We start from the raw sequence: 25,101 nt of genomic DNA, 5'->3' as shown, positions 1-25,101 counted from the left end.
TATAACTGTTAATGGTAGAAAAAATACACAACAACACAGAGAGGTACTAGTACTATCTGGTATTTGTCACTTCAGTTTACATTTTTTAAATCTTTTCAGGGCCATTGATTTTAAAAAATACATTAATTCAGTTTAAAATAAAAACTTTTTTCTATATTGTATGCAGTTATCAAATTAAATTAACTTTATTTAATTGCCTACACAGACACGGACACACTTGTGACTGCATATCAGTTGATTTGAGTTGCTACGTTGCTTGGCAACCACTATCAGCCTACAGTTAGTCTAATGAACTATATTCCTTGCTGGCAGAATTGTTTATTATGATTAGCCTATTATTGTAATGGTTTATTATAAGTATTTTTTTAAATCTTATACTGTGGTTGCTTTTCGTCATCACTGCGTTTTATTCTTATTGATGATAAGATGTTATCTGTAGGCATTGAGAAGTATGGGTTGCGAATGTGAATCATGTTGACTTAATGTAAACCGCTGCTCTGAACCTTTAAAATGACCATTATATGTCATTATGTCAACATTGAAGACCGTTTCATGTGCTCAGAGGGCTGTAAAATCATGTCTAGCTATATTAGGATGAATGTCTTGGTTGCCATTGAGCTCTGGATTTGTAATTTGGCTTTTATGGTAGATAATAAAGTCTAAATGTGTTTATCTTATCCCAGTATTGAGATTGGTTTCCTGTTAGTTCAGAAAAGCTGATCTGAAATCAGTGCTGAATCTTTCCCCACAGGCTCCTAAGTCAGTGATCGAGACTTTTGTTGGTTAAGTGTTGAAGCTCTGCACAGCTTTTGTATTTGACAGTCATTTCTCACCATTAGGGGTTAATTGGGATCTTCAGAACATCTGCGATTCTGTTCCTTTTAAAGGAAACATTCAAGCAAACACTTGAAAGAACAAACAGACCTGCCAAATGAGCCTGACATGTTTTGAGACCTCTTTGAATGTACATATATCACTTTTCCTGCACTATATATCTTTTTCTCCATATCTTTCTGTCTCTGCTTCTCTTTTTTCACCCTCTCCATCCTTCAGTCCCTACGGATGCTTTCGGTTTGCTCCAGGAAATGATTTAACCCCCTTTGTACGGTGACAAAGGGGTGTGTTAATCTCACCGAGTTATGAGGCAAGCACATGGGGGTGGATGCCAGGGAGAGTCGAGCAGTCGTGTGTGTGTGTGTGTGTGTGAGGCAGATGTCAGAGCGTTCACCGGCCACACACATGCTACACGAGCCACAGAGAATGGTTAGAGAGATAGGCACTTGATACACACCGTAATCAGGAAAGGACTGCTGTGGACTCGCTACAGTATCAAGGTCTGGCTGTTAAAAAATTGTTTTGTGTTGTTGTTTTTTACCCAGAATAACACTTTTTTAGTTTGTTGTTTGGTTTGTTCTCAGTGATTTGATTGTGTGTTTTTATAGTTTTCATTAGGGTATTTTCTCTCACCCTGTGGGTCAAAGTTATACCTTCAGGGTGAACTATTTCCTTTCACCTCTTTGACTCAGGTTCTGTGACTATAGTCATCAGAACAAACAGCATTTGTCCATTGCACGGTACACACCTGGTATCACCTTTCCTGTGAAAACCAGTCAGATTTGTCTGTGTGTGCTGCTGATTTGTTTATTCTGAAGTCATTGCAAACAAGGTGTTATGGCAACATATATGTTTATGATGGGAGGCACCTGTCTGTGGTATGTTTAATATAGTATAGATAGATAGATAGATAGATAGATAGATAGATAGATAGATAGATAGATAGATAGATAGATAGATAGATAGATATTTAACAATCAGTATACAAAATATTTAAATGTGTGGATGAATGGATGTATAAATGTTTAAACAAGTGGATGAATTTATGAAAAAATGGATGGATAAAGGGTTGAATTAATGGATGGATGGATGGATGGATGGCTGGATGGAAGAAAAAAGAAATGGATGGATAAATGGCTGAATGGATGGATGAATTCTGGAAAAATATAAATGGATGGATTAAAAAAATAAACAGATGGATCAATTGGATATTTATGGATGGGTAGATGGATAAATTAATGAATAGATGTATGGATGAAAAAAGGAATGCATGATTGATAAATGATTGGATGGATAAATGGATTGATGGATAACTGAATGATGGGAATTTGGGAAGTGGATAAATAGAAGGGTGGATAAAAAGAAATGGATGTTTGAATAAAGAATTAGATGTATGGATGAAAAAAAATGGATGGATGGATGAAAAAGAAAAGATGATATATATATATATATATATAGATTGATAGATAGATCAAGGTTTTGATAATCCAGATAATGATGATACATTTTTATATCTGTCTCTCAACATTAGATAGATATTGTATTCTCTCAGAAACTCTTTCATCTCTCTCACTCTCTCTCTCTCTCTCTCTCTCTCTCTCTCTGTCTATCGTGCCGGCATGCAGCCCGTCTCCATGACAACACCTCAGGTCAGCTCTAAGAGGTGGGAGGTAGTTGGTGTGAATTTTTGTCGTCGTTTTATTTATCTCTCTCTCTCTCTCTTTGTCTCTCTCTCTCAGTCTCTTTCTGATCTCTGTGAGACAGCAGCTGTGTGTGACAGCTTCACTAGAGGCTGGAGGTTTCCTCAGTTTGCTTTAAATTGGAGAAAACAATGCAGTAAAGCGACGCAGTTCTCCCTCACAGCGTCTTTGTGGCCCATCTCCCATCAAAAGATGGAGGGGGGAAGCTGTGTCAGTGGCCGTGTTTCTGGTAATGTGGAATGAATGCGTGCGTCTCGAGGGAGAACTCTAATGTATGCACGACTATGAACCAGCACGTGTGATGTAGAGGTGCCAAGGGGGGTGTCGATGAAAGCAGGTCTCTCTGTCAGTCTTTCTGCTGATCTACAGCATGGCTTTGTGTTTGCACAGGAGCAATAATGTTTAGAAATCCCAGTGGGGCATGAAATAACACATTTTGTGTGTGTTTTTTTTATTCACTTTTTGGTGCATCTGTGATCCAGCAAGTCTTTTGTCCTTTAGTCACAATGTCCCTCAGTCGTTTGACACGTTCCTCAGTCATTTGCTTTGTCATATCAGAGTTCTTCTTCTTTCTTTTTTTTACAGTGTCCACACCATTCTGAGCTGTTGTCGTCTGGTTGGAACGAGTGGATCCACTCTTTCATATAGTCTAAACGGGTAAGATGTGGCTCACGGGATTCTTTTTTCATTTAATTTCATGCTATTTAATTTTTCACTGACTTTTTGATGTACTCTTTGTAATTCAGTGGCTGTTTCCAGACAAAGAGGCAGAGTAGAGACATGAAAAGAAAAAAGATGAAAAAGAATGATTAAGAACTGATAAGTTTGGATTCGTGACATGTATCCCTACTCTCTTCACCAACTAAAAACTGTTACTAAAAGCAAAAGAAATGAGCATATTTTGACCGCTTACACACGCTGCTGTGTGCTGACAGATTTTTACCATGTTGAAAGCTGTGAAATGTGTCTGATCGCTCTCATACTCTGTTGTTTGTTGTTTCAAATATAAAAGGACCCAAAAGTATCATATAAAAGTGAACTTTTGAGTTCATACTGTATGATAACTTGAACCACTGTAACTGAATCATTAGGTTATTTGAACTAAGGAACAAATCATTCTTGAACAAATCATTCTGACGGGCATTTGAGCTGGATCAGTTGATTGAAAACATCTGAAAATAACTATTTGTTTATGAATCAGGCATCACTTCTTGCCAAGCTAGCATGGATGCCAACTTTCGATCTGTTCCTCCGTTTTAACACAGTCATGATTTACTTTTAATAATAGTTTTGGTGTTTATGGGTCATTTTGTCAGTGCCAGTTCGTTGTAATCTGCATTCCACAGAAGAAAGTAAGTCAAATGGATTCGGTTTGGGACATTTTTTTTGTGTGTGAACTATTTTCAACTTTCATTTTTAGGGATCTAAAAACCAAAATAATAAATAAATTCAGATGCAAGGTAGTAGCTAAAAGTGTGAAGTACACAAAAACACATAGTACACATTGTAGGGAAAAAAACTTGAAAGTGCTGATCTATTAATGTGCTGAAGCTGCATATGCTGCTCTGTCATCCAAAGTGTTCGATTTGGCCTCTGAGGGCACAAACCTGCCTGTCAGCAGTGTTAGGCAACAATGTGAGACACTTCCGCCAAAAAAGCCATTGGATCAGTTAAGCCTTATATAATCTAATCTGTTTTAATTCAGTGAAACATGATGAATATGTAGAATAAATAATGACAATCTGTAGATCAGATATGAGCACATCTTTACCTCAGTGTAAATTGCAAACTTTTACATGCCATATTTTGATTGCGTTCTGTTGAAATTATCCAGAATCCTTCATATTCTTGCCATGACTAATGTATTAAAAACACACACTGCTTGACTTCTTGCTAGGAATGCAGTTGATAGTGGTTCAGAGGAGTTGCATGCGATTGGTTAAATACATGGAGCATTTTACATGCATTTTACTATGATTAAAACTGTCTTTTTTCTTGAAATGAATGAACTTGAACGTGATCTTTCCCTAATGATGATCCCTGCTGTGCGTAGACATTACTTGGAGCGTCTAGCCCCGTTAGAGCGGATATACAGACGCGTTCTCTAGAGCTCAGCTGTGTTTTGTAGAAAAGAGCAGATAGAAATAGACATGTGCATGAGCATGATGCTGCTGGGCAGTTGTTTTTATGTCGTATAATGCTGTCAACATTTTTTGTTTGTTTGTTTGTGTGGACTGAGACACATTTTATGATATTTGCTTGGTGATTCTTCAATCTGACTTAAAAATATTAGTTGACCCAAAAATGAACATTCTGTCATTTACGCACCCTCAAGTCATGTGAAACTTGAATGACTTACAGTACTTTCTTCATTGGAACACAAAAAAAGGGTTGTGCATGAATAAATAAATGAAGAGATGCAATAAACGAAGAGGTGTCTTATCGATCAAAAGTTCAGTATGGAGTACCACAAGGCTCAGTACTAGGAAAGTTTCTGTTTCTGTTAGATATTATTAGGAAACATTGCATTAGTTTTCACTGTTATACTGATGATACTCAGCGCTATATTTCTTCACGCCATGACGAAACTTACCAATTCACAAAATTAACAGAATAGCTGATATAAAAAACTGGTTGACTAGTAATTTACTACTACTAAATTCTGAAAAAACAGAGATTCTAATTATTGGACAAAAAACTTCCTCACCTAATAACCGCCCATAATAGCATTACAACGAAGACTTGACAGAACAGCCATCAAGTGTTAGACAGTATTCTGTCTAACACTTGATGGCTGTTCTGTCAAGTCTTCGTTGTAATGCTATTATGGGCGGTTGCCCTGCACGCTTAATAAACAAATTACAGCTGGTCCAAAACGCAGCAGCTAGAGTTCTTACCAGAACCAGGAAGTATGACCATATCAGCCCAGTTCTGTCAACACTGCATTGGCTCCCTATTAAACATTGTAGGCTATACATTTTAAAATATTGCTGATTACTTACAAAGCACTAAATGCTCCCCAGTACTTAAGCAAGCTCTTAACGCATTTGTGGCGAGCAGGACGAGGCCGAGGGCTGTGGGAGTATGGCACGAGGCCGGTGGCGTGATTACTAATGAGCGCCACCTGCGCGACGCACCGGTCTCATATCGGGAGCGGAAGCATAAAATGAGGAGCGACGACAGTGAACTTGTGTTGTGTTTGTTTAGTTATATGTGACAGCAGTCTTCCGTGAGGGGCTGCTGTCTTTTACTTTCATTTTGTATTTGTTTTTGTTTTTTACATTAAAGCTTGTTGAATGTAAAAAAAAGAAAAAAAAAAGGAAAAGATAGCAGCCCCTCACGGAAGACTGCTGTCACATATGACAAAACAAATACAACACAAGTCAGGGCCCGGCCTCTCTCTACCTCCACTGTCGACAGTTGGAACTGTCTTCCTAACGTTGTCCAGGAAGCAGACACAGTCTGTCAGTTCAAATCTAGACTAAAAACACATCTCTTTGACCTAGCATACACATAACACAATCAACTTCTATGATTCAATGTTAGGCTGCATACCGTAAAACTTCAAATAATAGTTTTACGGTAGATTAAGTCAGCCGGAACCGGGAACACTTCCCATAAATCCTGATGTACTTGTTACATCATAAGAAGGATGGCGTCTACGCTAATATTAGTCTCTCTGTTTATCCCGAGGTTTACAGCACTCCGCCGGATCCAGGCCGTATCCGGATCTGATGAAGGACCTGCGCCCAGACATGACGACAACGCAGTCCTGAAGTGTCAACTAGTCTCTCCCCTGTGAAGGCCTCCTTCCCTTCCCTTTACCTATGTACAGATAAAACGTTGTCGGGATAATTTCGGTTCACGTGGCTACACGGAAGCAATAAATAATTCTGTATTATACATTTTAAGGCCCGACAAGTAGTTTGTTGAGGGTTGGTTTGTAAAGAAGGACTATACACCTGCGCAAATATATATTCAAACGGGTTTGCGTTTTTGAGGTTTGTGCAGGGATAACCTTTTTTTTTTCAAAAAAATGTTAAGGCCTGCACCTTGGCACCTATTTTAGGGTTTGCATTCTTGAGCCAACGGTGGCTTGTTAGCGGCCCCTAAGTTAATAACTAATGATCTTTGCAGCGGAAGTGAATAAATCAATCAAAACTAACTTTAGCTGGACAATAACTTTATTCTAGAGCTGCTGTAAAGCCAAAACAATCTGTACTGTTACTGTAATTTTCTATTTCCTATTACAATCTATATTGTTAAAAGCACTATATAAATGAAGGTGACTTGACTTGACTTGACTTAAGCATCATCAAAAGAGTCAATTTGACTAGTGCAGAATATTCCATGTATTATATATATATATATATATATATATATATATATATATATATATATATATATATATATGTGTATGTGTATGTGTATGTGTGTGTGAACTATCCCTTTAGATTTACATATTTGAACTCTGGCTTTATGACTACAGCTAAATGTATTGCCTGACAATTCTGTTCCTGCTCCACAAAAGGATTAGATGACATGACAAGTATTACATCATAGCACATTTTGAACTGTGTAATGGCAGTGATATCGGCACATACTGTAAAAGCTCCTGTTCACCCACATACAGCATGTGGACAGATGACCACAGTTTATCTGAGCGTTGAACAGATGGAACAGAGAGAGCAGTGTGCCAACCCATCCTTTCCTCCTGTATTCTCTAAAATAAACTGTGAAAAGAGATACCATAGAACATAGCGTAGAAATAGAATAGTGAATGAATGAATGAAATAAAGGATGAATTTTAATTATAAATGTATTATTCAGAAATAAAGTATGATATAATATAAACAACAACAGAATTGGTACTATATTGGTAACATATTTTTTAAATTCATACTTAAAACAAATGAATTAATAACAACTTGTTCTCTGTCCTTTCCTCCTGTATTCTGAAGTTTATGCACTTAGACATTTATGCATTATTTATCTGTACAATTGTAATTCACTCATTCATTCATTCATTCATTCATTCATTCATAATAAATGTTTGCATAATATTTAAATTAAGGTATGATCAGGTGTGCACATAACTTTTTTGGTCTGGTTCTCAAGGGAGCACCTGGAGATGATGTTTGTTACTCAGACTTTTACATGGCACACTTATCCTACAAGCTGCCTAAATGGAAAATAACACTATTTGATCACTGTAGAAATTAGATATAGGTTAATCTTTGTTAACGCTGTATTTTTTTAATTGTATTAAATTATACAGACAACAGCAGAAATATTAGGCTGCTGTCACTTTGCTGTCACTTTGGTCCGCACGAATGCACGGACCAAATATACTGACCGTTTTCTTTCTCAACTTTTCACTTATGGAAAGTGAATTCTTATGAAAACTTAGTGAAAATTTGCAGAGACGGGTATTTTGACATATTTGTTGTGTGTATGTGTCCTTTCAAGTTCAAGTAAATGCGATTCGTTGCACCCCTAATTATGAACACACTTATCATCATGATTGCTATCTTACCAGAGATGTAGAAAAATCCTACTCCAGTAAGTAAACATGTCCCTGTCCTCAAAAATGTTGGTGCTCAAAAGCACTTCTCTCCGCGTTTTCTGCTGCGCATTGTTTATTTTTACCACGCATGTTACCAGTTATGTGCAACCCTGGGTATGATGTATTTTAAACAAAGATAGAAAATATACTATTTTGGTAACTTATTTTTAAAGAATTTTCATTTTATAAAACTAAATTTTAAATATGAACCACCATAGCAACAATAATTCACATTCAGACCATGCTGGAACTATAGAAATGCTTCTTTCACTACTTTAACCTCTGTCATCTGTCTAGATTCATCATGTCTGGTCATTGAGATACCCCTCACACTCATTGTGTTTTTCCAGAATACAAATAAGTCTGGTTTACAGTATTGTGGCCTCTCTTAGAAGATAGTTGCTCGACCAACTATCTCAGACATGTCTATCAGACACACTATCTGAGACATTTGAGAGCTTCTTTACAATCAGTGTTGAATAAAACATAACGTCCCCCTGTTACACATGCGCTCAGGGAAAAGCACTGCAGAAATGAAGTCAGTAGACTGAAGTTATGACTCACAGCGTTCAGAAACCATTGAGTCATTTCTGGACATTCCCGGCTGCTTTTTAAATAATTAATGCTTTGTAGTAGTTTCTGAAGGATTGACAAAGAAGTACTCTGTCTTCAGTATATTTTAGTCTGACATTCTTTTTAACATTATAGAGAGTTTATTTTTTATTTTTTATTTTATTTTGCAACCGAGGCGGGTAATTTAACCCTAGTTAGGTAATTTTAGACGTTGTGTGCTCCACATTATCCTGAGCTTTGTGATAACAATGCAAGTGATTTGTGTTTACCTGTTGGAGAAACTTGAAAAACAGGCCCTCACAGGAAGCATTTATTACTCTGGAGTCTAGACTATATTTCCCACATAAAATCCTGTGATTTTGATTGAAGTGGCCCTTGGTCTAACAGATGTGGTTTTGTAAATGTATTGTGAATCCTAATTCAAAATCTGTGATCAGCTATTTAAATTATTTTACTCATACAATTATGAGTGAAGTGTACTGTCAGTTCTGTTTCAAAATGTGAGATCTGCTCACATTTTATGCAACATTTTTATTTATTTTACTCTGTAACACATCACAAGTATGAGTTAAAAGCAATGTGAAACCCATGCACCTTTACATCTGAGATCTACGTAGATTTTCCCAAGTTTTTCCATTGTTATTTTAGAGTGTGTTTTTTTTATCTGAAGTGAATAGTTCTGCTCAGAGTGGTTCGGGTTTCACTGTATTTTCAGCCTAACTGAACTATAAACAGCATAAAGCAACAATGCAGTTCGTGACTTGCCAGACAGGAGCTTGCTGACAATCAGCAACTTCCCAAAGCTCTGGAGAGAAAGAAAGCTCTATCGTTCTGCTGACACTGCAAGAACAAGTGACCCTTTAGCTGTGGATAAACTCACACCACCACTGTTAAATGAAGTTAGCTCATTTATTTAGATAGTAACGCTATGCTAAACCCTGGCAGTGAACTACTAAAACAATGCTGCGCTGTGGTTTAGCATTGTATTGCTTCCGAAAACGTCATTAGTTGGTTTTTGAACATAGCAACAAGGTAATAGCAGACAAACTGCCTACGGAGCAGTTCAATAAGAACAGTTAAACGTTTGTGAGCTTATAGCCTACTGTGTGACTGACGGCTAATTTTGACTTTTAAAAGACACATTTGTTTGTTGTGTCATACAGTGTTAACATCTGAAATGAAATGCATGCTGTGAAACCAGCTCCGTTTGTTCAGACAGATAATTAAATCAATTTTCTTGACTCATTGATTGTTTTGCAAAATGAGTCAAAGCAATGTTTTCCATAAACTGTTTGAGTAAACAGGGATTTGATTGGCCCAGAGGTACTTCATGAATTAAAATACAAAACAAAACAGCATTATTATCTAGAGAACACGCATGAGCAGGTAAACTAAAGTTAGCCCTTTAAAAACGGCAACAGCTTTTAGCATAAAGCTGCTGTATCATCTGTTTTTCCACTGTTTTATCTAATTCCCTTCAGACTTTGGTGTGAAAAGAGACATTTAATCATGTCCCCTCTCGTTTGGCCCGAAGGCATCCTGTGCTAAAGTAAAGAGCGGTTCATTCTTTTCAGTCTCCAATGACAGAGGAGAGCTGTTGAGAGGGCTTCTCTCAGTAGTGTCCTCTCCTTGGATTTACATTAAAAAGATGGATGGTTTTGGCTGCGTTTTGTGTGTCTTATAATAGGCATGTGTGTGTAATAAGTGTGTTGCCATGGACACGGAGTGATCGTTAAATTAGCAGCCCGGTTCGGTCTCTTGACTCAGGTCTTCTTCAGAATGAAGGAGCTGTTGAGAAGAACTTGTACTATCAGAGGAATAAGTTTCCCATGTACTCTTTCTGAGAGTGCATTCTCCGGATGGCTGTGAACTATTAAAAGAGAGAGCTTACAAATACAGTACTTAACCTTGCCAATTAAATTGCTTTTAAAAGGGTGACTTGAAAAAAAATTATACAATTTTGTTTTTCCTGAGATCAACTTATTATGATAGTTGAGGTTTCTGTTTTGAGTTCTGAAAAGTTTTAAAGGGGTACTTCACCACTGGCAAAATGGGCTTTCAAAAAACTTGGCTGCCTATGCAGTAGAAAGTCAAAAACATTTAGGAAATTTTGTGCTACCAGACTAGAGAAAACAAACAAAAAAGGCTGTAGGAAAACGTCAACATCCATAATGCACTGGGCATGTTGCCGTCCAAGCCAACCCCCTCCAGTTTGCTATGGATACGCTTGACCAGAGTTAAATACTGCCTTGGTTTAGTAGGAAATACTTCTTAAGAAACTTTTAGTCATAATAGTGTCGACGTGTTTTGTTTCCGGGTGCAAGAATTCATAAAGTAAATGTTTAGCAGTGAATTACTTTCGGCTTCCATTGAAGCATCCAGCGTGTTGTAGGCAGAGGCTAAAGGATGCAAAGAATCGTAAATATAGAGAGAACACTGCAATGGAAAATCTGAAAAACCTCTTTGTTTTGTAGTTAACATTTCAAAGTGGATGACTACGAACACCGTGTTTTAGACCACACCGAGGGGGAAAACTGAAATAAACTGCGGTTCTGTCAGTTCAGTATAAAGCAAAACACTGTCGTATACAGGTAAGAAAGCTTTTGCCATAGTCTTCCATGTTTACCATAACGCTGTTTAAAGAGTAGACAAAGTACAATACAATGTACAGTGATAAACCTACCCTTACAATAACTGTTTTGTTATTTAACCCTCTGTTAATCCGACTGTCTGTGGGGATACAAAAATGCGGAAGTTTAATTTGTAGTTTTCACGGAAACAAACTACACGACTTTCGTTGACCAATAAACGTGAATTTCTCGGTCCAGGTAACAAGTAAACATTGTTCATTTACATACTACCGACATTGTACCAAAACAAAGAGGGTTGAAAATCAGCAAAGTTATACTTTTAATTTGCGACCCAACCACCCAACACATTACTTAAATTATGTATAAGTAAACAGGGATTGTTAATTTGATAAACTGAATAGACTCAAGTTACTATTATAAGAGCTAACATTATTATATTATATAGTATTTTCTCTTTTTTTCATTTTTTTGTGCTTTGCTTTGTTGTTTTGTTGTTTTGTTTTGCTTTGATGAACCATTGACTTTGAGTGTTTATGTCAGTCCATCCAGTTTTTATATTTCTAAAGTCAAAGAAATAATTAATCAGACAACTTTTGATGTTGTCTTCTAAATTGCATCTTTAGGCTTTTTGGAGGTCATAAAATAATATTATTGTTAAAAATATATACATGTGAGGGGGTTTATGGTATTTGTGTGGATTGGGCTATAAGATTTCCTATTACAGTATGTCTGCAATGTTGAATAAGTTTCACTTTTCATGAAGTCTCACTAATCATATTGGTCTCAGTTTATTTTGTGTCTCATTCTCATGGTAATAGTCAGGCCTTCTCAGTACACACAGTCTGAAAGACCCTCCCCAACACGAGATGGACATTCTGTCGATGGTTCTCACACTTCTGTGGCCTTGTACACGGGAGAGATGAAAGTTTCATTAAAGGGACTCATGTAATTACAGTATTCTGACTTCAAACTAGACATTTCAAAAGAAAAAGCAAACATTATTTACTATGGTATGGTAACGGAACAAAGGTTTGTTTAAAAGGTAGTTTAAATAGCTAGAAACAAACTCAAATACGAAAAAGACAGTTTGACAACAATGACTTCTGATCTCCCTCCTTGTGAAATAGAATAACCACTTGTCTAACACAAACAACAAGTGAGCCAAACCAACAAAAGGCAGCAGTAGGATGTGGTCAAAACAAACCCATATGAATTGAAGTCCTTTTGACTGTACGGTATGGTCTCTGTTCACTTTTTTACAGTAGAAGGCCATTCATATGTAAATTATGTCATTCATTTGCATATATTCTTCTTAATTTATGCTGGGATTATGCTGAGATGAATAATAAAATAGACTGGTTTTGGAGAAGCCTGTGGCAAAATTTATCAGTCTGAAAGTGAATTTGCATAATGACTCATAGATAATAACTCAAGTTATGTGAATGGCTCTAAATATAAAATATTTAGACATTTATAGAAAATTGCTGATAAAAAGATCTTTTGATCTGGCTTTTTAGGGCATATGATACATATTCCCTTTAGTTTGTTTATCTTGTTTGCTCATCCAGGGTGGTCTTCGTCCAATAAAGAAGCCATTAGCCAAGTTGATCCAGAAAAGGGGCCTCAGAAGCCCCACTGCCCTAGATTGAGATCCATCAATTAGGACAGAAGGACAGATGCCTGTGCCTTTAGTCCTTCATCCAGCCAATCAGAGAGTGATTAGATCAGATTACATGTGCTGTATCTCTCCTCCATCTCTATTGATTCTGTTATGATATGAATGAGTCAGCACAGTATCTAAATCAGTTTTCTTTCTGTTCTGTGAGACCCAATGTTACCAAAGCATCCCTCTGAGCTATTTTAAAGTCTACTTAAGCCAACGGGCCAGGGCTACAAGCCACCGTTTAAAATAATTAAAAATGATTAATATGTTGCCGTCTATCTCGTGAAATTTCTCATGCTCCAGTCTACCCCCAATCACCCCCCCCCCCCCCCCCCCCCACACACACACACACACAATCACACACCACCACCACCTTAAAAAAATCTGAGAGCTATTATGAAAATATATGTAAAAATGAAGAGATGTGAGTGAATTTTTCATTAGTTTGTCTTGATTCAGTTTATTTTACCAGATTGTTAATAGCCTGAATTCGGGAACAACATCTGTTGGTTAATTCATTCATACATAAATCATGAATTGCCAGAGAAAAAGTGTTGAACATTTAATGATTAGAAACAATGTTGTTTGTGCTATGTGTGACCACAGGAGTCATATGACAAAGATATTGACTCTAGGGTGCTCGACTACGCCACCTGGGGCCTTTCACTCCAAGATGTACCTTAGCTAGACCTCCAACACCTTGATTTAGACAAGAGGGCACTCACACACAGATACTTAAGTAATGACAGAGACGTAGTATTTCAATATAAAGGTACAAAAATATTTGTTAACAAATAATTCAGTAAAAAACAGTCGAGGGTTTGTTTCTCATAATAGTGTGAGACGATACAGATTAGGCCCCCTAGGCCAGCCAGAGGGAGGTAGTGGCTGCCGCCAGATATATCAAAACACAAACAATAATGGCTTCAATAGGTCGTCTGTTTGGAAGAGGTTACCTGTCCTGGAAAAGGAGTGAGACCGACACAGCACCCGTACTGCTGGTTATGTTGCCTATTCCACAAACACACACCCGCACACACACACACACTCATAGGCACAGATACTATAAAAACAAAGTGATCACTGCAAATCGTGAGGTGCACATTACTACAAATACTGTGTGCGATGCGTGAAGAGGAGGACTCAAATCCGGTGACCTACTCCACAAAACAGCTTCAACACTCTGGTTGGATCGGGAAGAGGAAAAGCTAGATGTTAGCATTACCACAGCAAAATAATGGGGCAGCCAATATCACACCTATGGCTGACATACGACAAAATAGAAGAGGGAAAATAAAATAACAAAAATCAACCAAGCTCGCCTATGTTTAGGCCAGATCAGACAGGAAAAACAAAATAACAAAAATGAAAACAAAATAAGGCAAAAGCTACAGTTACATTAAATTTACAGAAGGCAAAGCAGCAGTGACAATCTTTCTGCAGAGAGAAACAACCACAATTAAAATCCATTACATACAATAAATATAACCTAAACCAGTATCAATCAATGATACGTGATACAGGTACAATAACCAACATTTCCTTTTACCTCTAAGGATACAACTTTCCACATAAACGGAAATGGGGCTCCACAGTTACCTCCCCCGCATGCAAACTTACATGAAAATCACACACAAGCATCGTTTACATACAAAATAGCCCATCATGCATTCAGGTTATTGGTTAGTCACATCCCAAGGGCTTACAATGAAACATGGTCATATTATAATAGATCAATTTAAAACAAACATACATATACCAACACATTACCTAAAGAACATTATTACTGTGAGCCATACAGCCAATGTTACCTCAACTCGCATTCCAATAGGCAATGACAGAGCGCGCGTACATAGTGTTTTCCAGCCAAGACCTTCGGTAGATCAACAATATGCTACCCGGAAGAGTCTGGTACATCGTCACACATCTTTCATAGGCGACAGCACAGCAAACACAGTGTAAAGAGGACGTACGCAGCGAGGGATTACTCAGTTTTCCACCTGATGTGCCGGTTTTATACCAAGTGCTATTGAGACTAATGAATAACTAGCCGCTTACAAATATGCAAATTTGTAATTCAGAAAGACTATACACGACTGCACATCTCTACCATATGACAACACAGACATGAATCTAGACTTTGTCTCTATGGCCCTGTTTACAGTTGGTATTAAGATGCATTTTGGTCGATCAGATCACAAGTGGACGACGCTTAATACAGGTGTAAACGGGGTCTGCAATGTTGAATAACTTCACCCTTTCACTTTTCATGAAGTCTCACTAATCATATTGGTCTGAATTGAGCTTGTCCACTTTCGACCGCTTCCAGAAGTAGTCGAAAAGGATAGGACTGCTTTCATAGTATAAACGCTCATGTGGTCGAATGCATTCGAACAACCAGAAAACATTATGGGTAGCGCACTAGCCAGACGGGATTTAAACTTTGTCGGCTGAAGAATCAAGTTGGTTTTGTAGACGAAAAACGTACCAAGCACAATGTTTTCTCACTATACTTGATTTCTAACATGCACTGACTGTGTTCAGTGTGCTCTACTATTTGTGATCCGATCAACCAAACGGTATAATACTCTCATTTTAAAAGGCACAGATGACATTGCTTACTAGTTTTTTTTTCACCCATTCTTATGTTTGAGAATAGCTAAAGGTCAAGCTGATTGCATGGCAACAGGAAATGTGATTGACAGTTTCCATTTACGACATTGTCATTGTCACTCTCTCCACTGCAATTGACCGGTTCAGGTTTTTCCAAAGGTCGCTTGAGCACATACTGTCACCATAGCAGCCATCAGACATGCTGTGTACATTGTCTGAAATACTGAAAATGTGCTAAATCTAGGGAGTCTTGCCTCTTTCTTCAGCCAAAAAAAGTGCTAAAGGTCTTTGAGTTTCTTTATTCACTTCTGTCATTAATTTTTTTGACTGTATTCAGTGAGCACTGGTTGCATTTTTAAATACTTTCATATCCAAACTTTTTTGTTTTGTTTTGTGTCAAGACCCACCACACTTTATAACAATAAATAACAATAGATTTGTTATTAAAATTAGATTTCTCATATGGCATCTTAAAGAGTTTTTGTAGGCCTTTTAGATCATGAATTACTAATAAAGTTAATATTTTTAATTTTCCTATCCATAAATTTTTTCTAATGTCACCAGCCTAAATGAGACTGTTAAATCAGGGTCTCCTAAAGACTTGTCTTAACCTGAAGAGCATTACATTTTTAAACTATATTTTAATCCGTGTCCAAGCAACTGGCCACTATTGTAGATTTATCACCACAAGTGTATCTAGGTAACCAGTCCTGAATCACAGAGAAATGTGATATAGATATATTCCGGATTGTGGCATAAGTGATGCTCACGGTGCTTGTGGATATCCAGAAGAACCTGTCTCTGTCTTGAATGTCTGAAACCTTCACCTTGAGATATATTTTTTGATCTTCAGAATCATGCTCTCTCTCTCTCTCTCTCTCTCTCTCTCTCTCTCTCTCTCTCTCTCTCTCTCTCCCTCTCTCTCTCTCTCTCTCTCTCTCTCTCTCTTGCTGTATGACTCCGTCAAGGTTTCTGAGCTCATGAATTATGCAAAGCAGAGCCCATTTCCCTGACACAGCCTGCTACACAGCAGAATCACTCAGATAGCACTCTCTCTACCTACCGGCAGGATCAACCAATGCTACTGTAGTTCACTTCTCTGACACATTATACTCCTCCTTCCTCACTGAAAACTTTTTACTTGGGTTTATATCGCAAAAACATTGCAGTCAGTCATCCACCATAATCATGATGTGTTTTACATGTGTGTACACATGTTTATGCCACATAAAAGGTTGGGAAACACATCATTGATGTTATAGCTTGTAAGTGTCTCAAACAGCTTTGTTTTGTTTATATTGTAAATGTAAATTTTTATTTTCCTATCCACACATTTATTTTATTTTTGGTTCTGTTTTCTAAAGAGCATTGTACTTTTAACCATCTGAAAGAATGTGCTTCATAAAATTCTATTCAGTGCATGAAGAGAGCATAACGATAAAACAAAAGGATTTCTGGAGCAGGAAAGGTATTTGTCCTTTTTTTGGGTGGGGGGTGGGGTTGGGGTCTCTTTACCCTCCTCTGAGGAACCAGACAGCAGGCTGTGTAATTTTGTGCTTCAGCCATGTGTATTGACATCCATATGCCAGTGCTGAGGGTGTGCTGCCATCACAGCGTCCCAGTCTCTTCTAGCTGAGTGCCCTCACATGTCTCTGTGTATGTCAGGATGATCTGAGCCCACGCGAGCTGTCCAGAAAGCACGGAATCCCTAATAAAGATCTTGCCATCTGTTTGTGCTTTTAGTAGCATAAAAGGTCATTGTTTTTACATCTATTTTCTCTTTCAGAGTCGCTGGCTAGTCTTGGATGCCCCTGTACTGTATGTTTGAATGGTCACATTGAGTGCAAATTACAAGGCCCAGTTGCTTTGACCTGGAGGGGAAGGATTTTCATGTAACGCACCCTGCCATGGATAGGAAGAGGAGTTGCATGCTCTGTGAAGGAGCTGTTATGCTGCTGCTGCTGCTGGGTCACATGACCACTGGATTAGAAGTGCCTCTTGATCGTGAGTATTGCACAGCGACCAAAATTGAATCTAATGTGATGTAATAATGACAGCAGTGCACAAAAAAGCTGCCTAACCTATTTTAAAATGAGTTCACTAAGTCAAGATGTGTGATTGACATAAAGATCTTCTGTCATTTTTAGACAAAATTAGAAAAAAAAAATCAAATTCACCATTAAAAGATCCTACAAGTTTCATAGCTTAAAACTTCCTCCTCATTATAAACAAAGTATAGCTCCAAAAATAGCTTGTTTGAATATTTGTGATGTCACATGGATTTTCATTTGCATATGACTGCCTCCAGAGCAAGACATTGATGAATAGTTATACATCATGAAATTATAGACCACGCCCACTTGCATTCAGTTGCTTAACAGCTGACATTTGCCTACACTGTATGTGAGCATCGCATCGCGTCACGTCAAAAACAGATCAAACCCATTATAATCACTGACGCTGTCAACACAGGATACAGTATACATATGTGCATTCAGTTTCTGAAATACTCCATGCACTTGAAACTGTCGACAACAGGACAAATGGAAGAGTGAAAGAACGTTCGCTAAACATGTCCAGTTTAAATAGCTCTTTTGCTTCTCTGTACAGACTTCAGAAGGATCGCAACATCAGAAACAAGTGGATGGTTTATTTTAATTGCGTCCCAGATCGTATGTTTGTTCAGAGCATTTTGTTTTATAAACGAGGTACAGTGTAATGTTGGAGAGTTCGCAAATAAACTTTTTTTAACAGATGAAGCGGTTAGCTTTGTTGGATCTGACAACCGCTGCATAACAAAATGCGATTTCATAAAGCTTTGTCTGTTAATGACGATTTTCTATGCATAATATTTTCAAAACACTTACACACGTGCAATCATAACAGTGGCCGTTTACTGACAAGCCCTTAAGGAGCTGACCATTAAAAACGGATCATTTCAGACAGAGGGTCAAAAAAAAAATGTGTGAACCTCAAGGAACATATTAAAATAATAATAAATAAATCCATGTCATGACCCCTTTAAAGATTTTCAATCCAAATTCATTTAAACATACAAAAAAAGTTAAATCCTCGCAGTGTTTCTCTTTTCTCAGCTGCTGCTCTCTAGAGATGCGCTTCACGTTTACATACTGACAGTGTGTTAAATCAGCATCACTACTGTGTAAGCAGAATATACAAGGACTTTTAGAGTGCATTGGTCACTCTTTCTCCCTCCATCTTTCTATTTCTATCACTCTGTTGCTGTGATATCAACTACATGAATGCATAAGATACACTACCGTTCAAAAGTTTGGGGGTCAGAATGATTTTTTTTAGCTTTTTTTCAGCAAAGATCCATTAAATTGACATGTATAATGTTACAAAATATTGCATAGGTAAAGAGTGAAGCATCTTTTTAATGATAAAGTAGTTTATCGTTACAGATTTCAACTCCATCACATTGTTCAGTACAGAACGTTTCTTATTTTACAATTCTTGGAGTCTTTAATACATGAACCACTCTTGTCAGGGTGTTAAAGCCAATGAATCATCGACAAACAATCAGCATCCATCCAACTGCATTAGGAGAATGAAACGGCATGGAAGTTGCATGATGGGTAATGAGTGCCCAACACACCTCCGGAAGTTTCCCTGAGGGAACATAATTTTGTTTGATCTTATCTTCTCTCTTCTTCTCTTACACTAATTTGAACTCTTTTACTCTCTGCTTATGTATTTCCTGATTCATTTGGACAAAAAAGCTAAAGTTCTGGAGGGATGTAAGTCTGGGCACTTTTGCTGTGAAATTTGTTGTGAATTAGGTCTACTGTAAATGTCTTTTGCTTTCTTCCGCTTGAAGTGTTTATGATTTTGATATGCATAGTATACTAACTTGTATTTTGTATTAAACATTAAGTGATCCAACTATAAAGCTATATGTAAATTATAGCTATGATCTGCCATGCCAACAAGAACTTTCATGAGAGTTTGTGTTGCATGCTGCATGCTCTTTGGTTGTTTGTCTCTCTGGGTTCTGTTACATTGATGAACTAAAGCTGGCCACATTTATATTTTTAGATGTTTTCTTGCAGAATCAGTTTCTGCATAGGTGGTGCATCTGTGCGGGTTTGTGTCAAGGTGTGTGTGTGTGTTTCTGTGTGTGGGAAATAGAGATGCTTGTCTTCACACTGGTTTCTGTGCTTCAGTGCCTCAGCCTCCCACAATAACTCATCAGTCCCCCAAGGATTACATCATCGACCCTCGCGAGAACATCATTATCCACTGCGAAGCGAAAGGAAAGCCTCATCCCAGGTGGGTGTCACTTTGAATCACCATGGTTACCGTTACTGCAGATTCCGCTGCTGTGGACTGATGCTTAACACCTACTAAACTCTTCTTTAAACATTATGCAGGTCTTTGAATGGTGGATATTTTGTCATCATTTAGTTATTTGTTATTTTATTTATTTTAAGGAAGTATTAGGCTGAAAGTCCAAGCTGCTCTTTTCCATACAACCAAATGCGGATAATGATTTACACTGCCAAACACCTTAAAGGATACAAAAGCATCATACAATTATCTTTCAGTGACTTTTGTGTGCTAAAATGAAAGTCTTTTGAAGTCATACAGTAGTTTAATGCGAAGAACAGACTGAAATATAACTGGTTATTTGCAATTATCTGTGAATAACAGCTTAAATTTTGGACTCTTTCTCACACAAAGCTATCTTATAGCTTTAGGAAACTTGAAATATTGCACAAAGGTCATATTGACCTCTTTTATAATGCTTTATTTATCCTTTTTTCCTTGAGCTTGACAATGTAAATCACTAACAAGTTTTTTTGTATTGAAAAAGGCAGCTTGGACATTCTGCTAAATATCTCCTTTATGTTTCACGTAAAAAAGAAAATAATAATAAAGATCTGAATGATGTGTGACAGTGTAAACTTTTTGATTTTTTTTTTTTTTCATTTTTGGGTGAACTGTTCCTTTATGCAAACAACTTGATTAACTTGACAAGTGAGGAACGATTAATGTTGTTATAAATAAAAATATTGATTGTAAAGTCACTGTGCATGTTTTCCTAATGGATTTTCTGTTTTCACTCTAGCTTTTCATGGACACGTAACGGCACTCATTTCGATGTGGAAAAGGATTCGAAGGTTATTATGAAGCCCAGCTCCGGCACTCTGGTCATTGACATCAGCGGAGAGAAGACCGAGGCATACGAGGGCGTGTATCAGTGCATCGCCCGCAACGAGCACGGCTCTGCCTTGTCCAATAACATCGTCATCCGTCAGTCAAGTAAGACAGGCACAGATAAAATTGACACAGGAATGTTTTTTTTATATTTTTTTATTCGTCTCCTGTCAGCTTTTTTTTTAATTGAGGCTCCAATTCTGTTTCATAGGGTCCCCCTTGTGGTCAAAAGAGAAAAATGAACCAATCATTGTACAGAGGGGAATGTCTTTAGTACTGCAGTGCAGACCCCCAGCTGGCCTGCCTCCTCCAATCATCTTCTGGATGGATAACAGTAAGACAGTATCACTTATATTCACATGCTGTTATGACAATAACACAACACACCACACACGGCTGTCTAGCACATCCTAGTGTAAGCAGCCACTGAAATGTCATTTGGTTATGTTTTCATACACTTTACATGGCAACCAAAGTATGTAAATTCGCTGCTCTGTTTCGGAGCTTTAGCTCATTGTTATTTCATGGTCCTTCTTTTATTGGCAAATGGTGTTTAAAATGACTTGCTTCTATCTGCTCTCGTACTACTTGATATGGGTGGCAAAAGGCCAAAAATCAAATACAAACAACATGTGTCTACTCCGTTTTGTCAGATTTCCAAAGACTTCCCCAAAACAGTCGTGTGTCGCAGGCTTTAAATGGAGACCTATATTTCTCCAATGTGCTCATGGAAGACTCCAGAAACGACTACATCTGCTATGCCCGCTTCCCGCACACTCAGACTATCCAACAGAAACAGCCTATCACAGTCAACGTGCTGGACAGTAAGTGTTTTTTGTCCCTGATTTCTCTTCCAAACATTGTAAATCAGGTTTTGTAATAGAAGCAACACTGCCTTTTTATGTTGAATTAAGCTTGCACAATATATACAGAATCAGATTTTACATGCTGTATATACAAAATCACAATTCTTTTGTTATTATTAGGGCTGTAAGTCTATGAAAATATTTAATTAATTATATAATGTGCCAATTCATTTGTCAAATTAGTCGCTTCTACTGCCCTAAGAAAGTGAAGTAAAGTGAAGATAATTCCTTGATTTTTTATTTTATTTTTAGAATTTTATTTTTAAATACCTCCTCAGCTTTTTCCAAACCCGTAAATGTCAAAACATTGCATGCTCATTATTTTCTGTTGTATTCCAGTTGAAGCTATGAATGACACTGTGTTGGCAGCTTTTTTGAATGGCTCAGATATTTGGGGTGGTGAGTGCTAGCAGAACTTCTCCAAGTGAACCCAGCCTTCAACCCTCCCATCACTTGTGTTTCTGCCTAACCAGGAATAGCTCATTACCTAATATATCACTTATAACCAGAAATATAACCCACCTCTGTAGAATCCCAACCCTGACCTCAAACAACCTAATCTCTATGAAGGTCTCACTCTGTACCGCACTTGGCATTAATATTCATTTCATTTCATCTTTTTTAATGAAAACTCAGATTTAGTCAGATTTAACTGACAAAAGGACTGAAGCCAACACTACAGGAGTTGACTATCATGGGAATGACTGGAAATTTGAAACAATTAATTTTTGCATTGTATATTGCAACAAACATTTCCAAGATGACTGTATATGAATGGTAATCAGTCCTTTTTCTTTGTTTTTAATTGTCTAATTAACATTTAGGCAGTGTCTGCAGTATCTTCTACTGGTCAGTTGTTCACTAAACTTTCTCCTTTCTTTTAATCGAACTGAATAAATGTATCAGTGTTGCATAGCACATTCTATACAACACTATATAAAGTTCTGTAAAAAATCTCACGAAAACATTGTTCACCTATTATATTTTCATTTAGATCCTTCCATTCTCTTTTAAAGGCCATGCATGTCCATCCAAAAGAAGCAATGGAAGGATAAAATTCTTGTCATTCCAATATGAGGTTCACTTGATCAAAGACATCAGGGCGATTAAGTCACAAGGCTTTCAGGGAACTTATGGAGTATCAAAATAAGTGTATTTTCAAACTTTTTCATTATATAGCATCAAATTTGATCAGCAATATGCTATTTGTACACCTCCAGTTTTATCTGGCTTGTTCATGTGTAGAATATTTTCCCCTCACATAAGTCCTGGGTAATAACCGGCTGGTTACAAGACTTGTCTTTCTGATTGTGACCAATCCCTGTTATAGACACTCCATCTGGGGAGCGAGCGCCCACTTTCATGCACCCACCAGGAGCGCACAGTACCACCATGGTCCTGAAAGGAGACACGCTGGAGCTGGAATGCCTCGCTGATGGCCTGTAAGTAACAGGAAGTGGATAAATGGGTATATCTTGGGTCGAAGAGTATCTAATGTTTTGCTTCCATGTCCATTTGTTCTTCTAATCGAGGTCAGATTGTATTAAAGGTTTTGCTTATTTGACTAACAGTTCAAAAGGTTTTGTTGTGTTTTTCAGTCCAACACCAGAAATCACCTGGACTAAGGTGGTCGGGGAGCTGCCAAGAAGCCGTTTTTCATTTTACAGTTTCCAGAAAACTCTGAAGATAACTGAGGTGACAGAAGCGGATGGGGGAGATTATCGCTGTTTAGCCAAGAATCGCCTGGGGAGCAACCATCACACCATCACTGTAGTGGTCAGAGGTCTGTCCCAGGACGTCTTTTCATCTGTCACATCTCAAAAATCCTGTTTAGTCACATCATTCACTGACCCCTGGACACCATCCTGAACCATTCATGGACTTGAGCTGATTTAAAAGACCCTTTGTGTTTCCTGTGGTTCAGAAAATAACCCCTGGTTTGCCAAATATCCAAAAATATTGGTTACTATTTGTTTTGTAACATAGCATTGACTAATTGTAATCTGTGGCACAGGAAAATAACATTCTAAATTTAAATTTAAATTTTTTGTCTATTTGACTTTGAACTCTCTCCCTCCATCGCCACAGCGGCTCCTTTTTGGATCAGTGCCCCTCAGAACCTCATCCTGGCCCCGAAAGAAAACGGAATGCTCACCTGCCGGGTGGGTGGCAACCCTCAACCCAAGGTCACATGGTCTGTCAACGGAATTCCCATTGAAAGTATGTCACCCACGCACATAACCACTTTCTGTGAGCTTTTGTCAAAAATGTTTAGCTTTTTCAGTATCTATATCAGTATACTATTTTCAACGTGTAACAAAATTTATATTGAAATGTAAAAAGTTCTGATTTATTCTAGTTAAACAGTTTGTTCGTACAGTACTGTACATGTAAATAAACTCATCCAACCGAACCTGCGCATTATAGGGTCAAGTTCATCGGTTGCACATTCTTTTTTTAGCATAATATTTTGTTAATGCTGCTTTTCACCCCTATCGCTTTCATACGTTTTTAATAACATTTTTGATTTGTATTATATCTGTTAAAGTTGGATGCTTTCACCCTAATTCTTTCTGTTGTTTTTGTACCAATGGAAAATATTGCTCTGATTAAATAATAAATGAAATCATCTAATATACAGACATAAAGGTATTTCTCCCTTCAGATGTAGTAAGCTACTTTTTGTTAGTAGCTTGCAGCATAGCTTTTTTGAAAAGAATGTCTTGATTATAGTTTTACTATGATTATAAATTATAATGTTATTTCTTGATAGACTCACATAACGACCCCAGTCGGAAAATCAAAGATGAAGAAATCATCCTCAGTGATGTTCAGACAGGCTCAAGTGCTGTTTACCAGTGCAACGCCTCCAATGAGTACGGTTACCTGCTGACCAATGCCTTTGTCAGTGTCCTGGGTTAGTTCTATGCATTTCTATTCTATTCTATTCTATTCTATTCTATTCTATTCTATTCTATTCTATTCTATTCTATTCTATATTTTTCAAATGTTTTGTTAAATATATTCTATTATGTTTCAGCTGAACCTCCAAGGGTGCTGACTCCTCCAAATCATGTGTACTCAGTCATCACTAACAGAAGGGCTCTATTAGACTGTGCTTCGTTTGGCTCGCCCCTCCCAAAGATCACATGGTGAGTTTTTTTTATTGTTATTTAGCATTCATTTTCATTCTTTTTAGGGTTGTCTTTAATGTCCAGAAAAGTGTTTACTGTGATGTCAATGCTGCATGCTGATTATGTGTCTGTGATCCCCAGGTTTAAAGACAGTCAGACCGTACTGGATGGCGATTCGTACATCATTCATAAAAACGGTACCTTAGAGATCAGTGTGGCTCAGTCACTAAACAGTGGCAAATACACCTGCATGGCCTCAAACAATCTTGGAAACAGAGAGAATCACGTTTACCTGGAAGTGAAAGGCGAGTGAAAGCTAAATTGAATTTGTCCAGCTTAAATCAGCGTATTTGTAATATGTTGAATGAAGGAAATAATAA

At 37.5% G+C, this 25,101-nt stretch overlaps 1 protein-coding gene and 1 long non-coding RNA gene across 29 annotated transcripts in view; one reads left to right on the top strand and one right to left on the bottom strand.

The window, feature by feature from the left end:
* Positions 1-25,101, top strand: part of nrcama (neuronal cell adhesion molecule a) — a 59,631-nt gene that overhangs the window by 21,748 nt on the left and 12,782 nt on the right. For 7 of the 28 annotated variants that reach the window (XM_077234521.1, XM_077234507.1, XM_077234519.1 and 4 more), the window contains exons 2-15: positions 3,120-3,191; positions 17,327-17,544; positions 19,284-19,301; positions 19,728-19,833; positions 20,633-20,826; positions 20,933-21,055; positions 21,375-21,545; positions 21,927-21,986; positions 22,918-23,029; positions 23,186-23,370; positions 23,676-23,807; positions 24,361-24,504; positions 24,628-24,739; positions 24,863-25,026. In XM_077234521.1, the coding sequence (XP_077090636.1) occupies positions 17,448-17,544; positions 19,284-19,301; positions 19,728-19,833; positions 20,633-20,826; positions 20,933-21,055; positions 21,375-21,545; positions 21,927-21,986; positions 22,918-23,029; positions 23,186-23,370; positions 23,676-23,807; positions 24,361-24,504; positions 24,628-24,739; positions 24,863-25,026 (1,618 nt within the window). In that variant the 5' untranslated portion in view covers positions 3,120-3,191; positions 17,327-17,447. Of the gene's footprint in view, positions 1-1,136; positions 1,335-3,119; positions 3,192-17,326; positions 17,545-19,283; positions 19,302-19,727; positions 19,834-20,632; positions 20,827-20,932; positions 21,056-21,374; positions 21,546-21,926; positions 21,987-22,917; positions 23,030-23,185; positions 23,371-23,675; positions 23,808-24,360; positions 24,505-24,627; positions 24,740-24,862; positions 25,027-25,101 lie in introns of those variants that run through there. The other 21 variants (XM_077234524.1, XM_077234517.1, XM_077234512.1 and 18 more) reach the window with 6 other exon arrangements.
* On the bottom strand, positions 13,687-14,981 carry LOC143741545 (uncharacterized). Its single transcript, XR_013205124.1, has 2 exons — positions 14,477-14,981; positions 13,687-14,364 (listed from the first exon to the last, which is right to left on the bottom strand). It is a non-coding gene; the product is annotated as an uncharacterized LOC143741545 (long non-coding RNA).

This window comes from Siphateles boraxobius, unplaced genomic scaffold (assembly GCF_051911475.1).
Source record: "Siphateles boraxobius isolate OS27281-9 unplaced genomic scaffold, OSU_SipBor_1 19, whole genome shotgun sequence".
Taxonomy (NCBI): Eukaryota; Metazoa; Chordata; class Actinopteri; order Cypriniformes; family Leuciscidae; genus Siphateles; species Siphateles boraxobius.
The sequence above is the reverse complement of the archived record's forward strand: the minus strand, read 5'-3'. Positions and strand labels throughout refer to the sequence as shown.